This window comes from Mastigoproctus giganteus, chromosome 10 (assembly GCF_048544385.1).
Source record: "Mastigoproctus giganteus isolate SK-2022 chromosome 10, ASM4854438v1, whole genome shotgun sequence".
Classification (NCBI taxonomy): Eukaryota; Metazoa; Arthropoda; class Arachnida; order Uropygi; family Thelyphonidae; genus Mastigoproctus; species Mastigoproctus giganteus.
In genome coordinates, this window is record NC_143584.1 from 219,754,069 (window position 1) to 219,773,172 (window position 19,104).

The 19,104-nt window shown below is 37.4% G+C and overlaps 1 protein-coding gene across 12 annotated transcripts in view; it reads right to left on the reverse strand.

Annotated features, from left to right (window-relative positions):
- Positions 1–19,104, reverse strand: part of Rab3-GEF (Rab3 GDP-GTP exchange factor) — a 973,693-nt gene that overhangs the window by 733,794 nt on the left and 220,795 nt on the right. For all 12 annotated transcript variants that reach the window (XR_016547514.1, XM_090382519.1, XM_090382521.1 and 9 more), the window contains exon 2: positions 15,464–16,336. Coding sequence is in view for 11 of the 12 variants with exons in the window: in XM_090382519.1 (XP_090238645.1) it covers positions 15,464–16,134 (671 nt within the window). In the remaining variant the exon portion in view is untranslated. The remainder of the gene's footprint in view (positions 1–15,463; positions 16,337–19,104) is intronic.

The window sequence follows — 19,104 nt, forward strand, 5'->3', positions numbered from 1 at the left end:
TTGTAGGATAGATGTGCAGAAAAAATTTGCCTTTAGCCAGCGGATAGTTGACTGGTGGAACAGACTTCCATCTTTTGTTGTGGAAGTTGATAGCCTAAATAAATTTAAGGCTGAACTGGACAGGTATTTGGAATGAACGGAGGGGTGAAATGGGAGCGTTTTTTTTGGCTGATGCTGCATAAGCTTGCTTTCTTGCATCATATACCTCTACTAAAGTTAATGCTAATTTCATTAGGAGCAAGCAATGAGAGATATACATCACTCAGTTTAATTATCAACAGACTGTTTAATCATATCATAGCATGAGTTTGACTGAGCTTGGCAAACACTGCTTTAAGCAGAAATAAAGAATTCCTTTAGTTGACCATTACCACTAACTATAGAAACCCCAAATCTGTCCTCAACAGAAGAATAATAGGAAGTATCCATGGAGATACTTCCTAAACAAATCTTAAAATCTCTTGGTGTTATCAAAAAGAAAGTAATCAGACTAATCATATATATATATATATATCTTGTAAACTCACTATTACAATCAGTTTCTGCTGCATGCCTTTAATATGGTGATCCTAAACATCTCGTGCATTTAGGTTCACCATATTAAAAAAAATTGTAGAATCATGTATAAAAGTAATGCTCTAATAAGACAGCCAAGTTTTCTTTTAACTCCTTAACTGATTCTTGCACTGCTTCTACTGGAATGAGCAGTAGCCTGGAAAACAAAGTGCAGGGAATTTCAGTGACTGCTGGGAGTCAATTCGGAACAAGTAAATATATGAGCTGTATTAGGATAACTAAGAATAAGAACAGGTGCATGTATACTTGTGTGTACACCAATGCTAGAAGTTTGGTAAATAAATTTGATGAATTTGAGGTATTGCTCAAAGGATCAAAGGCGGATATTGTAGGGATATCAGAGACTTGGTGTCACACAGATATAAGGAATGTAGAAATGGAATTTTAGGAGTACGATGTGAACAGGAAAGAGACAGGATAGGAAAAGAGGAGAGGTTATGCTATTAGTTAACAAACACATAAAATCCAAGGAAGTACAGCCAGTCAACAGTGGACAGGGCAGTGTCAAGTCAGTTTGGTGTGACATAAGCACTGGAAAAGCAAAATTGAGAGTAGCAGTGTGTTATAGGCCTAATGACTCTGATCAATATAATAAACAACTGTACAGAGAAATAGAGTGGGCCAGTAAATCAGATTGTCTTATAATGGGGAATTTTAATTTCCCAGATATTCACTGGAATTTGTAGGTTGGTCCCTGACACACTAGCAAGGCTTTTGTGGATTTACTGGATGATTTTTTTTCTACAGCAGCATGTAGAAAACTGCTGGAGGCAACTAGAGGGAGTAATACTCTTGATTTGATTATCAGTAGTGATTCTTCATGCATTAAGAATCTGCAGATAAAGGAACCACTAGTTGGCAGTGATCACAGCGTGCTGAAGTTGGATTTACTCAAAGAGGTAACTACCATTGGGGATAAAGGGAAGAGTTTTTTCTTTCGTAAAGGTGTCTATAGTGGTCTCAGACAGTTTTTAAATTCTATACAATGGGACCAACTAATGATGTTACCAACAGCAAATTCTAAATGGGAAATATTCAAGGAGGCTATCTTGGAAGCTACAAGGCTTTTTGTCCCAACTAAGAAATAGTGTTCAAGGTTTAGGCCTAAATGGATGGCAGATGAACTAATCAGTCTTGTGGCAGAGAAGAAAAATGCATGGGATATGTATAAATTATCAGGTGAAATAGAAGCCTATGATAGATATAAGCTGGTCTGTAACCAAGTCAGAAAGGAGGTTAGGCAGGCAGAGGCAGATTATGAGAAATTGTTGGAAAGGATGCAAAGAAAAACAACAAAGAGTTCTTTACTTATGTAAACTCTAGAAGGAAAGGGGATGAATCCAATTGGAACACTTGATATCAATGGTTCAACTCTTGATGATCCTGCTCAGTTAGCTAACAAACAATGAGTATTTTGAATCTACATTCACATATGAGAAGTTATTCAGGGAGAGGAATGCTAGAGGTGTATTAAAAACTCTGGCAGTAAGCTAGATAATTTTGTAAAAACTGAGAGCAAAGTGGAGGAGAAATCGTTGAAGATAAACATAAGGAGGGCACCTGGGGTGGATGGGATCTATCCAGTTATATTAAAGGCGACAGTAAAGGGAGTAAACAAACCCTTAGCCATAATTATGAGAGCTTCCTTGGACTCGGGGAAGACACCCATGGACTGGAGAATACAAATGTGACCACAATTCACAAAGGAGGATTAAAGGACAACATAAGTAATTACAGACTGGTTAGTTTAACTTCTGTTCCAGGGAAATTAATGGAGGCACTGGTTAAAGAAGCACTGCAGGATCATCTAGACAAGACTTCAGTTATAGCTGGGACACAGCATGGGTTTGTTAAGGGAAAGTCTTGTCTGACCAATTTGATTGGATACTATGATGTGGTCACAAAGGAATTGGATGCAAAGAATAATTTTGATATCATATATTTGAGCACATGGAAGACTGCTGCACAAATTGGAGCAGTGTGGCATTGGATGCAAATTGCTGCTATGGATAAAGGAATGGTTGAGTGGGAGACGACAGAGAGTGGTAATCATTGGACAGTGCTCTTCTTGGAATAATGTTATTAGTGGGGTCCCCCAGGGTTCAGTGTTGGGTCTATTATTGTTTTCTGTATTTATTAATGATTTTTTAATTGATGATGGTATATCCAGTTTAATATCTAAACTGGATATACCATCAGACGATACGAAGGATGGCAGGATTGTTAATGACACTAATGACAGTACGTTACTGTAACGGTATCTAGAAGGGTTGAGCAGATGGGATGAGAGACCGAAACTGAAGTTTAACACTGACAAATGTTAAATACTGCATATGGGAAGCAGTAATCGCAGAGTAAAGTATCAACTGTGTGGTACTACACTGATGGTGGCAGAGAACGAAAAGGACCTGGGGGTAATTGTGCAGTCAGATATGAAGTTTTCTGAGCAGTGCAGCTGCTCTGCACGAGTAGCTCATGGTGTCTTGTCAATGATATACAGGAATCTTTCTAGCAGGGATAAGGATGTGATTATCCCTTTGTATAAGGTAATGGTCAGGCTACACCTTGAGTACCGTATACAGGTCTGGAGGCCTCATTTTAAGAAGGAGGTAGAGCTGTTGGAACAAGTACAGAGAAGGGCAACAAGATTACTGAATGGAACAAAGGGTTGCTCTTACGAAGAAAGGCTTAAGCTTTGCAAATTACAGTGTCTGGAGACTAGGCACCTGCAAGATGATCTGACTGAAGTGTATAAGGCCTTGAATGGTTTGAGTATGCTCAATGCTGATGGGATTCTTCCTATTGCTCAGAATAATCATCTGAGAGGGCACAAATTCAAATTGAGGAAAGACAGTTGTAAGATTGGTTGAACAGATGGGCTGAGAGGTGGCAAATGAAGTTTAACATTGACAAATGTAAAGTACTACATATGGGTAACAGTAACCCCAGAGCAATGTATCAACTCTGCGGTACTACACTGACAGTAGTGGAGAATGAAAAGGACCTGGGGGTAATTGTGCAGGCAGATATGAAGTTCTCTGAGCAGTGCAGACGAGCTGCAAGAGTAGCTCATGGTGTCTTGTCAATGATATACAGGAATTTTTCTAGCAGGGATAAGGAGGTGATTATTCCCTTGTATAAGGCAATGGTTAGGCCACATCTTGAGTACTGTATACAGGTCTGGAGGCCTCATTTCAAGAAGGATGTAGAGCTGCTGGAACGGGTACAGAGAAGGGCAACAAGATTAGTAAATGGAACAAAGGGTTGCTCTTACGAAGAAAGGCTTAAGTTTTGCAAATTACAGAGTCTGGAGACTAGGCACCGGCGAGGTGATCTGATAGAGGTGTATAAGGCTTTGAATGGTTTGAGCATGCTCAATGCCAATGGGATTCTTCATCTTTCTCAGAATAATCACCTCAGAGGGCATAAATTCAAATTGAGGAAGGACGGATGTCGGATAGATGTGCGGAAATTTGCCTTTGGCCAGCGGGTGGTTGGTTGGTGGAACCGACTTCCATCACTTATTGTTGAAGTTGATAGCCTAAACAAATTTAAAGCTCAACTGGACAGGTATTTCGAACGAACGGAGGGGTGAAATGGGAGAGGGTTTTTTTTTTTTTTTTTTGGCTGATGCTGAATAAGCTTGCTTTCTTGCATCATATGCCTCTACTAATGCTAATGCTAATGCTAAAGATAGATGTGTGGAAGTTTGCCTTTAGCCAGCAGGTGGTCAACTGCTGGAACAAACTTCCATCTGTCATTATAGAAGTTGATAGCTTAAATTATTATTTTTTTTTTTTTGCTGATGCTGTATAAGCTTGCTTTCTTACATTATATGCCTTTACTAATGCTATATATGGTGTTTCAATTAAAAAAGGAATCAAACCTATCTTGCTTATTTTTAGGTTTGGGACATCTGTTATCTAGACCTTTTTTTTTTATCATATCTGGGCTTAAATTTTTGACTCCTATGTTAAACTGGAGAAAGTATTATAATTAAGAGTACATGAGTTTTAAAGTTAAATTTGACACAGAGTGAGGATAAGGAATTCTTCACATGTAAAAGTGCAAAGAAGAGAAGAGAAGAGAAGAGAAGAGAAGAGAAGAGAAGAGAAGAGAAGAGAAGAGAAGAGAAGGACAGTTTTAGATACTCCAGCTCATGTTGCAGATGAACTCAACAGTTACTTTGCACCGATATTTACAGAAGAAAAAACCATTATGTGAATGAGAAATTATAGGAGTGAAGTTGAAAAATATGTAATTAATGATACTGAAATTTCACACGATTATTTAATGAAAAAACTTTTGAGCCTACAGCCAAGGAAGGCTCCTGGGGTTGATGGCATATAGCCTATAACTTTAAGGGAAGTGGCAAATGAGTGCACTGAATTATTAAGAATAATTATGAGAGCATCACTGGACTCAGGAGAGATTCCGTTGGATATGAAAAGTGCCACAGCATTGCCAATACATAAAGGCAATTCTAAGAGTGAATTTGGAAATTACCAACCAGTCAGTAACTTCAGTAGCAGGGAAAATCATGGAGAAAATGATCAAGGGTGGAATTCAGTATTATTTGGATAGGAATGGAATTCTGAAGGATAAGCACAGCATAGTTTTGTAAAGGGAAAATCATGTTTAACAAATCTGGTTAGCTATTTTGACAGAGTCACTCATGAGCTGGATTTAGAGAATAATTTTGACATTGTTTATTTGGATTTTAGCAAAGCATTTGACTTAGTCCCACATGAGCGATTACTTTATAAGCTGGAACAGGTTGGAATCACAGGGAAAATCCTTAGAGGGATAACTGGATGGCTTCAGGGCAGGAGGCAGAGGGTTGTGATAAATGGAATAAATGGACCACTTTTGTTTTTGATTTTCTTAAATGATATTGATCAAGGGATAAAGGGCATGTCTAAATTTGCAGATGATGAAAGATTGGTAGAGCAGTTAATGATCACTGCTAGCTAAGCAGAGTTTCTTCAGTGTGACCTAGATAGACTTCAAGGATGGTCAGAAAAGTGGCAGCAATGCTTTAACTCAGCAAAATGCAAGGTCTTATACTTGGGGAACAGCAACCACAAAATAACTTATACACATTGTGGAGTTGAACTAAAGTCAGTAGTGGAAGAAAGGGACTTGGGAGTAACAATACATCAGACATGAAGTTCTCCAAGCATTGTAGACAGGTTGCAAGGAAAACCCATCAATAGGACACCAAGGAAGGTGTACTATCAATGATTTATTGAACATCTGCTAGTAGAGATAAAGATGTCATAATCCCACTATATAAGGCTATTGTTAGATGACACTTGTAATACTGTGTTCAAGTGTGGAGACCACACCTTAAAAAAGAGCTTCTTGAAAGGGTCCAAAGACAGGTAACTTGCCTGGTGAGATCGGCAAAAGGGCGTCCATAGGAGGAAAGACTTTGAATATGTGGGTTGCACAGCTTGGAAACTAGGCACCTTAGAGGAGACTTGATTGATGTGTTTAAAGCTCTGAGAAGCAAAAATAAAATGAATGAGGATGAAATTTTCATGGTTATAAATGATTCTAGAACTAGGGCTCATAAATTCAAGTTAGAGGGTAAGATGTTTAGGTTAGATTGCAGGAAGTTTTATTTTAGCAAGCAAGTTATAAATTTCTGGAATAAGTTACCTACATGGGTGGCTGAGGCTGACAGTCTGGAGAAATTCAAAGGTCAGCTGAATAGTTACCTATGGGAGGAGGGAAATCAATAGGTTTCCTATTTTCTCTTCTTTTATTATTTATTAATTATTTATTTTATTTAAATTTTATTATTATTATTTTACTCTTTTTTTTTGGCTGGTGCAGCATAAGTCTTAGGCTTCCTTGCAACGTATGGCAATTACTAATACTAATACTAAATCTTGCCTAATCAACTGCATATTTCTCAATAGGAAAGTTCTTCCCTGTCCTCATCCTAAAAACGTCATCAGCGCATAATCTGAAAATGGCTTTATTTGGAGGAAATTAAACACAATGTTTGCAAATGACATTCGCTCTTCAATATGTATTTTTATATGTGCAAGGGCAGTTTGTGCTGTGGCTCTATTTACAGCCACTATTTGTTTTTCTTTTCTTCAAATGCCAATAACATTCTTACACTAAACTAAATATGAGGAATAACTTTTCTGTTGAGAAAAAAGCAACTGATTATGTAAATCTTAAATTTGTAAATCAAAATCTAAACAGCCCAGAGAAAAAGAGAGCTTGGTGCAATAAAGATTTAGGCATAAGCCAAATAAGCCATGGCTTGGAGCTTCCCCCTTGGAGGTACATAATTTGGGACTACTCTTCACATGATTTGGCTTAGGGTTCCCATCAAGTCTAGCCTTTCCCTCATGCCTTTTAACTGAAACATCTCAGTGTTCTCCCCAGGATCTATCGAATGGGCAGACCACCCAGTGAATTTAACTGACTGCCTGGCTAAAATTTAAGCAATTCTCATGGTACCATTGGTACTGTTCACTGATCTCGATCAATATTAATTAGAACGTACTATGCGATCGAGGTCAATGTGACAGGAGCAGATGCCAAGTTCAGTTGAAATTGTGATTGGACACCGAAAGATTGGCAGAACTCAGCTTTCTGGTATGTAACCTACCTACGCAGTTAAAAGACCTCCTGCTATTCGACCATCATGCTAACACATCATGCAGCCATCGCGTAGTTCAACACTGTGAATCCAGATTAGCTAGAATATTGTTGTGTGCTTTACGTTGAGCTATCAGATGCCAGTTGGTTGACGGCATCAATATGTTAGTTGAATTCTGCGATTCACTGAGTTGACTCAGATTCACTTTTGTTATTCAAATCTTTTGGACACTTTGAGTCAACAGTGTATCGACTCACTCATTCTGTAGCCATCTCTATAGCAAGCTGAGTATTATAATTCTGCAAGCTAGTACACCACATTAAATTCTGTGAACTGTTAAATGCGTTGTTTATCTTAGTCTCCATACAGATGCACAAATATAATAATATATATTGCAATAGAATAAAACAAAATAAGAATCCATAATGAATAAGAAGTTAAAACAACAAACAACACTAAGTTTTTTTAAGAAAAATGAAATTACGAAAACAACAACAGAAGCTGGAAAATTCCAACAACGACATTGCAGAGGCGGCTCTATCTTGTGAAACGCAGTCTGCTTCAAATGAAAAATGTGCTTCTAAACACTGCTTATCAGGTGTAAACAGTGACCGGTTTCAAACATTTAATTGGTTAGTGGTAAAAGATAATGGAATGATGTGTTCCACGTGTATGAAATATGGAAAGAGACGACCCACAAACAAGGAAGTGACTTGGGGTAGAGCCATGAAAAAGACTTTGAAAAGAAAGTTTAATTGAACATGAACAAAGCAAGTTACACACTGATTCCTGTTCAAATATAATTCAAAAACATGTACTTGAAGAATCTGGGTTAGGACAAATTGAAAGATCAATTTCAGTTTTGAATAACTTGCTTTTGTGGGAGATTTAAGATCTATGTATTGTTTGGCAAAAAATTAACTACCACACACTACATTGTACAAAAAATTGCTTGAGCATCGTAAGACTACGGGTTGTACATAATTAAACCATCTTGATATTGGAAAGAATGCACATTACACTTCGAAAAGAATAATGCAAGATTGCTTGACATTTTAGCTTCAGAAATTAGATGAGAAATACTAAAAAATGTGCATTTCAGTGTTCTGCATGATGAAACGACAGATATCTCAGTTTTGAAGCAGCTCATTATAGACATTAAATGTTTGTCAACTTAAAAGAGATTAGTGTTAGTTTTATATCAACTTGTAATATCATTCATGGAAAAGCTGAAACTATAACTAACAAAATTATTGCAACACTTGGCAATATAGGGTTGAAAACATAACTTGGTGGGTCTAGGATCTGATGGAGCAGCAATCATGATTGGGAAGCACAAAGGAGTAACAAAACTACTAAAATATGAAACAGATGGACTCATGGTCAACTGCCATTGTATAAACCACTGACTGACTCTTCCTAGTGCCCAAGCAGCTGCTGAGGTGCCTTATTTGGTAAAATTTAACAATATCTTAAGACAACTGTTTTTCTTCTTCCAAAATTCATCCGTTAGAATGGCTGGTTTAACTAAAATTCAAAATATACTGAACATTCCTCAGATTAAACTTAAAATGGCTAGTGACACTAGGTGGCTGTCTGGTGACTGCAAAGTCACCTGTGCAGTCTTTAAGAGAATCCTTGGTGACTGTCATTGCTGCACTTGAAAGAGAAGCCACAGAACAAAATGGTATTACAGCTGACAGTTTAAGCAGATATATGATTTCGTAGCTTTACTTATGATGATTTCAGATGTGCTACCTCATTTATCTAAAGTTTGGAAAAGGCAAGATGTTAATTTGACAGAAATATACTCGATCTTAGAAGCCACAAAACTAAGCATTATGGAATTCAAAGACACCCCTGCTAATCATTTTAAAAATCTTCATATACATCTGCAGGTGAACATTCAGTTATTTCAAATAATTCAACCAATTATTTGCACTAATGACATTAAGAGAAAGAGACATGCAGATTTACTTAACAAGTACAGGTCAATATATAGAAAAAAGTAGCAAGTTAGAGTTAAATTTGAAAGTGTCTGCAATTCTACCCAGACACGATAGGAGGGAATATATGATGAGAGCCTTGTCAATCAATTCAGCCCTGGAGAGGTTGTGTAAGGCTCATGGGGTAGAATTTTTTTTTAGCGGGGTCTGTGCTTGTTAACAGCAGAGACTGTTTCTACATGGATGGGGTACACTTAATAAAAAGGGTGCAAAAATATTTGCTAATGTTATAGAGGCAATGTTAGGTGGATCAGAAAACTGCTAGCCTGGAGGATACACAGACAAAATGATTAACAGTGGCCACAGGCAGAGGCAAAAGTGATTCTTGCACTGCTTCTATTAGAATCAGCAGCGGCCTGGAAAGCAAGGTGCTAGGGATTTCCAGGACTGATGGGACTCATAGTAGAAGAAGTAAATGCAGGGGCAACTAAGAGTAGGAACAGGTGCATGTATACTTGCATGTACAAAAATGCGAGAAGTATAGTTAATAAATTTCATGAGTTTGAAGTGCTGGTCAAGACATCAAATGCAGATATTGTTGGTATATCAGAGATATGGTGTCACACAGATATAAGCAGTGCAGAATTGGAATTTGAGGAGTACAATGTGTACAGAAAGGATAGACAGGACAGGGAGCCAAAAGTTGAAGGGAATCACCAAGAAAGAGAAGAATGATGATATCCAGCTCAGGACCCTGGGTGTACCAAGCCCATACTCACCAGATGTCAGCACCTGGGGGAATTGTGTAGAAAGCGGGCAAGAACATCAGAATGTCCTATAATGGAGGATTTTAACTTTTAACTTTCCAGATATTGACTGGAACATGTGGATTGGTCACTCACACACTAGCAGAGGGAGTAACACTCTTGATCTGATTATCAGCAGTGATTATTCATGCATTAAGAATTTTCAGATAAAGGAACCAATGGATGACTGTGATCACAGTGTACTAATGTGGGATTTACTTAAAGATATAACTATCATGAAGAGTAAAGGGAAGGACTTTTGATTTTGTAAAGGTGACTACAGTGGTAGTAGTAGTAGTAGTGGCATGTGATGCAAGAAAGCAAGTGAAAGGGGTTATGCAGCATCAGCCAAAAAAAAAAAAAAAAAAATCACACCATTCCCTCCAAATGCCTGTCCAGTTCCTCCTTAAATTTATTCAACCTATCAACTTCCACAACGACAGATGGAAGTTTGTTCCAGCAATTAACCAACCGCTGGCTAAAGGCAAATTTCCGCACATCTATTCTACATCTGTCTTTTCTTAATTTGAATTTATGCCCCCTTAGGTTCGTAATCTGAACAAGTGGAAGGATCCCATTAGAATTCAGCGTGCGAAATCCATTCAAGGCATTATAAACCTCAATCAGATCACCGTGCAGGTGCCTAGTCTCCAGCCACTCACTGCAATTTGCGGAACTTAAACCTCTCTTGGTAAGAGGATCCTTCATTCCCCTCACCAATCTTGTTTCCCTTCTCTGTACACGCTCAAGCAAATCTACATCCTTCCTAAAATGAGGCCTCCAGACCTGTATGCAGTACTCAAGGCATGGCCTGACCACATTGCCTTATACAGAGGGACAATCACCTCCTTTTCACTGCTAGCAAAATTCCTATATATCATTGACAAAACCCCATGACCTGCCCTGGCAGCCTGTCTGCATTGCTCAGAAAACTTCATATCTGACTGCACAATTACTCCCAGGTCTTTTTCATTTTCTACCACCTTAAGTGTAGTACCACACAGTTGGTACATTTCTCTGGGGTTACTTCTACCCATATGCAGTACTTTGCATTTGTCAAGATTAAACTTCAGTTGCCACTTCTTAGCCCATCTGCCCAAATTATCTAGATCCTGTTGCAGTAGCACACTGCCATTACTGTCATTAACAACCCTGCCAACCTTTGTATCATCTGCAAACTTCGACATTAAGCCTGATATACCTTCATCAATATCACTGATATATATACAAAACAAAAATGGACCCAACACCGAACCCTGTGGGACTCCACTAATGACATTAGTCCACGAAGAGCACATTGGTCTCAGACAGTGTTTCAATTTTATACAGTGGGATCAACTGATGATGTTACCAATGTTGAATTCTAAATGGGAGGCCTTCAGGGACTTATTCTTGGAGGCTACTAGGCTTTTCATACCAACAAAAAAATACTGTTCAAGGTTTAGGCCTAAATGGAGGTCAGATGAATTAATGAGGCTCGTTGCAGAAAAGAAAAATGCATGGGATGCATATAAATTATCAGGCGATACAGAAGCCTATCAAAGATATAAGCTAGTCTGTAATCAAGTCACAAAGGAGGTTAGGCAGACGCAGGCAGATTACGAGAAATCTTTGGCAAAGGATGCAAAGAAAAACAGCAAAGACTTCTTTACTTATGTAAACTCTAGAAGGAAAGGGATGAATCAGATTGATCCACTTAACATAGATGGTTTGACTATTGATGATCATGCTCAGGTAGGTGATAAACTGAATGGGTATTTTAAATCTACATTCACACATGAGGAATTATTCAAGGAGGGGAATGCCAGAAGTTTATCAAACTGTAACAGGGTGCTAAGTGATGTATTTTCTCCACTAAGAGAAAAGTGGAGGAGAAACTATTGAAGTGGAACATAAGGAAGGCACCTGGGGTGGATGGGATCTATCCAGTTATATTAAAGGAGGCAGCAAAGGAAGTAAGCAAACCCTTAGCCATAATTATGAGAGCTTCCTTGGATTAAGGGAAGATCCCCATGGACTGGAGGTGTGCAAATGTATCCTCAATTCATAAAGGGGGTTCAAAAGGTGACACAAGTAACTATATAACTATTAGTTTAACTTATGTTCTGGGGAAAATAATAGTCACTGGTTAAAGAAGCATTGCAGAATCATCTAGACAAGACTGCATTAAGAATTAAGACAGCATGGGTTTGTTAAAGGGAGGTCTTGTCTGACTAATTTGATTGGATACTATGATGTGGTCACAAAAGAACTGGATGCAAAAAATAATGATAATAACATATACTTGGATTTCAGGAACGCTTTTTACTGCTGTACAAATTGAAATAGAAGACTGCTGTACAAATTGAAATAGAAGACTGCTGTACAAATTGAAGCGGTATGGCATTAAGGGAAAGTTGCTACAATGGATAAAGGTTGAGTGGGAGACAATGGAGAGTGGTAATCAATGGACAGTGCTCTTCTTGGACTAATATTATTAGTGGAGTTCCCCAGGGTTCGGTGCTGGGTCCATTGTTGTTTATTGTATTCATCAATGATACTGATGAAGGTATATCTCGCTTAATGTCCAAGTTTGCAGATGATACAAAGGTTGGCAGTGTTGTTAACGACAGTAAAGACAGTATGCTACTGCAACTGGATCTAGATAAGTTGGGCAAATGGGCTGAGAAGTGGCAACTGAAGTTTAACACTGACGATGTAAAGTACTGCATATGGGTAGCAGTAACCCAAGAGAATGTACCAACTGTGTGATACTACACTCAGGGAAGTGGAGAGTGAAAAAGACCTGGAGGTAATTGTGCAGTGAGATATGTAGTTTGCTGAGCAGTGCAGATGGGTTCCCAGAGCAAGTCATGGAGTCTTGTCAAAGATATATAGGAATTTTTCCATCAGGGACAAGGAGGTGATTATCCCATTGCACAAGGCAATGGTCAGGGCACACCTTGAGTACTGTGTACAGGTCTGGAAGCCTCATTTTAGGAAGGATGTAGAGTTGCTAGAACGAGTACAAAGAAGGGCAACAAGATTGATGAGGGGAAAAAAGGGGTGCTCTTACCAAAAAAGGCTTAAGTTCTGAAAATTGCAGCACTTGGAGACAAGGCACATACTAGGTGATCTGATTGAGGTGTACAAGGCCTTGAATGGGTTGAACAAGCTCAATGCTGATGGGATTCTTCCTCTTGCTCAGATTAAGAACCTGAGGGGGGGGGATAGATTAAAATTGAGGAAAGACAGTTGCAGAATAGATGTGCGCAAATTTTCCATTAGCCAGCGGGTAGTTGATTGCTGGAACGGACTTCCATATCTTGTTGTGGAAGTTGATAGCTTAAATAATTTAAGGTTGAGCTCTACAGACATTTGGATTTAAATGGATGTGTGAAATGGGAGGAGTTTTTTTTTGGCTGATGCTGCATAAGCTTGCTTTCTTGCATCATATGCCTCAACTAATGCGAATTTCCTGTTTTTCAAGAGTTTTCAATTCAGAAAGGCATGCTCAAAATGAGGTTTCTAAGATTTTTTTTACCATTATTCTAAAAATGACAGTCCTGCAATTTTAAACTATGAAATTAGTAAACTAGAATCAGTAGTTGCATCAAAATTGGTTAAAGGACAGGCATACAAAAATCTAGAGGCGAAACAAATAACGCTTAAATTTTCAACACCACCTGAGCTCAAACAATCTTTCCCAAATTTAGCAAAACTAGCTGCCATTGGACTGGATATACCTGTAAGCAGGTATAGCCAGTCCTATTCATTTTAGAGTGCAAAATCCTCTTTGAATTAAAACCTGTTTAAGGAATCGTATGAAGCAGAGTACCCTAATCTGATGTTGATTTCACTAGAAGATCCAGATCCAACAGACTTTGATTATAAAAAGCTGCATACAACTGGGCCTCTAAGAAGATGAGATGAATTAATATATAAAAAAATGTTAATCTTGAGTTAAAATTACTATAATGATTTAAACATTCTTCATTATTATTTATTTACATCAAATTCTAATAAAATTGTGTTTTTTTTTTAATTTGTTATTAAAACATTCTACTTTTTAAATAAAAAGTACCTTTTTTGTTAAATTTAGCATGTTTATGTATATGTGTTGGAATTTTCATTTTTCAGTTAAAAAAATATAACACTAACCAATATTAAATTTTTTCAGTGTTTGCTGCACAAATTATCTTTAAATCAATATACTGTAATGTTAAATTATGCAATTAATTTTTGCTCTGGATCGCTTAAGTAACATTTATAAATAAGAGAAAATTTTATAATTATTATAGGTATTATACACTTCCCCACCCGGCTACTTCATAATGCCACCTGGCTGGCAAAATTTTCTGGGAAAATCACTGCACCCTTTATATTACAGATACTGAAGTAAAAATTAGTTGTTTCTTTTTTAAAAGTAATTTTTTTACTTATGGAACACTAAGGTCTGTTCCACACTGGCACTGACAATATAAACTGTTATATTTAAAGAAATAATACTGTACATCCCTGTGCAATTATTGTTCCTATTTCATTTAATTTCCTGTGTGATGAACTGCAGTTCTTACATTACTGAATTATTATAAAAATCTCCACTGCTGAATCAGTCTGCTTTCTGTTGATTCTGTTATGAATTTACTAACTGTTCTCCATTTAATGAGACATACGAATGAAATCATTTTTATTCCTGTGTAAAGTGCAACTGCTATTCTCCAGTGATCTTTGTGCTTATCTTCTCATTTTTAACATAGTCTGATAATAGGATTATACAGAAAGACTAGTAATGTCACCATTTCTATAAAAAATGTTTAGTAATTCGATGCACTAAGTGCAAGGGCATCATACCTTCTTCACCTGATATAAAAAATAAACTAAATTTTCATCACTAAATGTAGTATCATGTGTCTCCTTTAATTAACTTTAATAATGTCTACAAAACTGCTTTTTTAATGTCCTTCTCATAACCTATTATTTACCATTTTTAATATATATTAATCAAATGATGTATTTGGAGTATTTTATACACCAAAAACAGTAAAACTTATAAATTTAAATATCTGTTAGAATTACATTGGTATGAATTTTGGCATTCCACTAGTATGATATTCACTTTTATTCTCCATCATTAATTATTTTTTTAATTGGAAAACTTTTGGATAACAAGACTTCTAATGATGTTTCTTAATCTTATTATACAATGTCAGAAATAAGAAAAATTTTAAAGTTTCCCATTTTAAACTATTTTTTAACTTTTTTTTTTTTCCAAAAAACTGGTGAATTAAAAGCAATCAAGCACATGCTATTGTTATGGTTTTTTTATATTCTGCAAGAAGTTAAATAAGTCTCAAGTTTAGTAGCAAATTAATCTCAAAAAATTAAAGAGAAATATTTATTATGAATTTCTTTTTATTTAATTACTTATTAAAGAAAATAACTTATCTAATTTTAAATTTTACTAAATAAATTTTAAAAATCTGACATTAGTTTCAAAAGCAAACTGAAAAATGTTATGCCATCCATACCTGTTGCTTTGTCTAGAACCTCCAACTCTTCTTGCTGATGTGCGTTCATTAGAAGCATCAATCAGTTTTCTAAGTATGAAGAGACATTCACGAAAAGTTGAAAAAAATGGATGGTGACTAATAATGCATAAAGATGTTAAGGAATGACTTTTCACCCGTTGTCGTCTGTGACCCCTTGGTGATGGTGATTTGGAATCCTGATCAGAGTCATTAGGATAAAGTGTTCTGGAGGCCTGTTCACTAAAAGCAGAATCTGAACTTTTACTATCCTGTGAAAATGGCACATCTGCATCCCTTAATTTGCTCCCAGCCTTTTTTAGTGATCTCTCATAAGCTTTTTCCTTTGTGGAAGGCCTCTTGTCAATTGGTCTATAGAAGTTCACACAGATACCATATCGAACTCTGCTAGTGTCTTTTTCTGTGAGAGCAAAAACAAAAGAGTTTGACTCCCTGAGACTTATTCTTTTTGGCCCAACACTAACACAACCTTCAGGCTGGCAAAAAAATACTACATCAGGAGGAAGATAAAAGTCCTTGTGATCCTCAGGAGGATACCTCCGCAACAGCTCCGGTGTCTGGACCACATGGTTTCGGCTTTGTTGGCGAGCACCCACTATCACAATATAGTCCAACAATCGTGGAGAGAAATACTTCTTTATGGCATCTGACATTTTGTTCCCCTGATGAATAGGAGAATTTTAAAGTAATAAAGTTCCTGATAATAATCAGGAATGTATGCAAATTTGCATTTGCAAAATTATCTACATATGTGAGACCTGGAAGTATAATTATCTGTTTCCTTCGACTGCTTCTTCCTACAGTGACAACCAGTCCTCCACTTTTCCAACTCCATTTTGTTATCATTTACTAAACCTAAGAGAAATAAAACAATGTTAGCATATAACTCATAACAAGCTGATGAAAAAAGTAAATGCATCTATTCATAAAATAAACTTCTAATGATAAACTAGTTACATCTCTTCATCTCCCATCTTGGGATTATGCAGTTTTACCCAGCCTTTGAAAATATCTCTAGGGATTAACCACACAGATTTCTTACAAGGATTAAATTTTTAGTTAGACAACTTTGGGAGGGAGAGAAGTAAATGTAATAAAAAGAGTATTATCCACTGACACAGTACAGTAGCTAGTCATCTTCCTGCCGTGGACTTGGTGCATCATGGCCTTAGTTACCCATGCACCATAAAAACCAAAAACAAACCAAATCTTCCCACCATATTTATTTACATTTATTTACCCCCAGGGGCTCACATCTTGTGAGTATGGGCTTGGCATACCCAGGGTCCTGAGCTAGATATCATCACCTTTTTCTTGGTGATTCCCTTCTACTCTCTCTCTCTCTCTCTCTCTCAGGATAATTCCGAATTTTTTTTTTTTTTTTTTTTCCCTGGTGCAGCATAAGCGTCAGGCTTCCTTGCACCTTATGGCTAATAATAATAATAATAATAATAATAATATTTACCTTTCAGTTTGTACAAAAATTTAATGACGACAAAGGTAAAATCACTAGAGTGGTGATGTTGTAACTACTAGTAGTAGTAGTAGTAGTAGTAGTGGCACTTGATGCAAGAAAGCAAGTGTAGGAGCTTATGCAGCATCAGCCAAAAAAAAAATAAATAAATAAAAAAAATAAAAAAATCACACCATACCCTCCAAATGCCTGTCCAGTTCCTCCTTAAATTTATTTAACCTATCAACTTCCACAACGACAGATGGAAGTTTGTTCCAGCAATTAACCACCCGCTGGCTAAAGGCAAATTTCCGCACATCTATTCTACATCTATCCTTTCTTAATTTGAACTTATGTCCCCGTAGGTTCGTATTCTGAACAAGTGGGAGGATCCCATCAGAATTCAGCGTGCTCAACCCATTCAAGGCCTTATAGACCTCAATCAGATCACCGCGCAGGTGCCTAGTCTCCAGCCACTGCAATTTGCAGAACTTAAGCCTCTCTTGGTAAGAGGATTCCTTCATTCCCCTCACCAATCGTGTTGCTCTTCTCTGTACACGCTCAAGCAAATCTACATCCTTCCTAAAATGAGGCCTCCAGACCTGTACGCAGTACTCAAGGCGTGGCCTGACCATTGCCTTATACAGAGGGACAATCACCTCCTTTTCCCTGCTAGCAAAATTCCTATATATCATTGACAAAACCCCATGACCTGCCCTAGCAGCCTGTCTACATTGCTCAGAAAACTTCATATCTGACTGCACAATTACTCCCAGGTCTTTTTCATTTTCTACCACCTTAAGTGTAGTACCACACTTAAGTGTAGTACCACCTTAAGTGCAGGGCCACTTCTTAGCCCATCTGCCCAAATTATCTAGATCCTGTTGCAGTAGCACACTGCCATTACTGTCATTAACAACCCTGCCAACCTTCGTGTCATCTGCAAACTTCGACATTAAGCCTGATATACCTTCATCAATATCATTGATAAATATACAAAACAACAGTGGACCCAACACCGAACCCTGTGGGACTCCACTAATAACATTAGTCCACGAAGAGCAGCACCCATTGATTACCACCCTCTGTCTTCTCCCACTTAACCATCCTTTTATCCATTGTAGCAACTTACCCTTAATACCATTCTGCTCCAATTTGTACAGTAGTCTTCCATGCGCAACAGTGTCAAAAGCTTTCTGAAATCCAAGTATATGATATCAAAATTATTTTTTGCATCCAGTTCCTTTGTGACCACATCATAATAACCAATCAAATTTGTCAGACAAGACTTTCCCTTAACAAACCCATGCTGTGTCTGAATTATTGCTGCAGTCTTGTCTAGATGATCCTGCAATGCATCTTTAACCAGTGACTCCATTATTTTACCCGGAACAGAAGTTAAACTAACTGGTCTGTAATTACTCGTGTCACCCTTCGAACCTCCTTTGTGAATTGGGGATACATTTGCACATCTCCAGTCCGTGGGAACCTCCCCTGAATCCAAGGATGCTCTCATAATTATGGCTAAGGGTTTGCTTAGTTGCTTTGCCGCCTCCTTTAATATAACTGGATAGATCCCATCCACCCCAGGTGCCTTTCTTATGTTTAACTTCAACAATTTCTCCTCCACTTTGCTCTCAGTTATTACAAAATCATTAAGCACACTGCTACAATTTGATAACCTTCTTCCATTTTCAAACTGTAATAATTCCTCACGTGTGAATGTAGATGCAAAATACTCATTCAGTTTGTTTGCTATCTGAGCAGGATCATCAACAGTCGAACCATCGATGTCAAGTGGACCAATCATATTCATCCCCTTCCTTTTAGAGTTTATATAAGTAAAGAAATCCTTGCTGTTTTTCTTAGCATCTTTTGCCAAAGGTTTCTCGTAATCCGCCTTTGCCTGCCTACTGAATGATATTAAACAAGTACCAAAAGAAGAAAAGTAGTAGTATGCCTCTTTTATTACTAATAGCTATTACTATTCCTTCACTTCACTGCTTTATGCTGCCTCCATGTGATACTGAAAGTATGATTAATTTACTATACATTTTGCTAACTTTTTATGAAACCTTCTTATCAATACACAGGGCAGCAATTGGAAAACAAGACATGTTATTCGAGGAGTGCTGGTGCTGCAATATATTAGAAGTAAACATGAAATGAA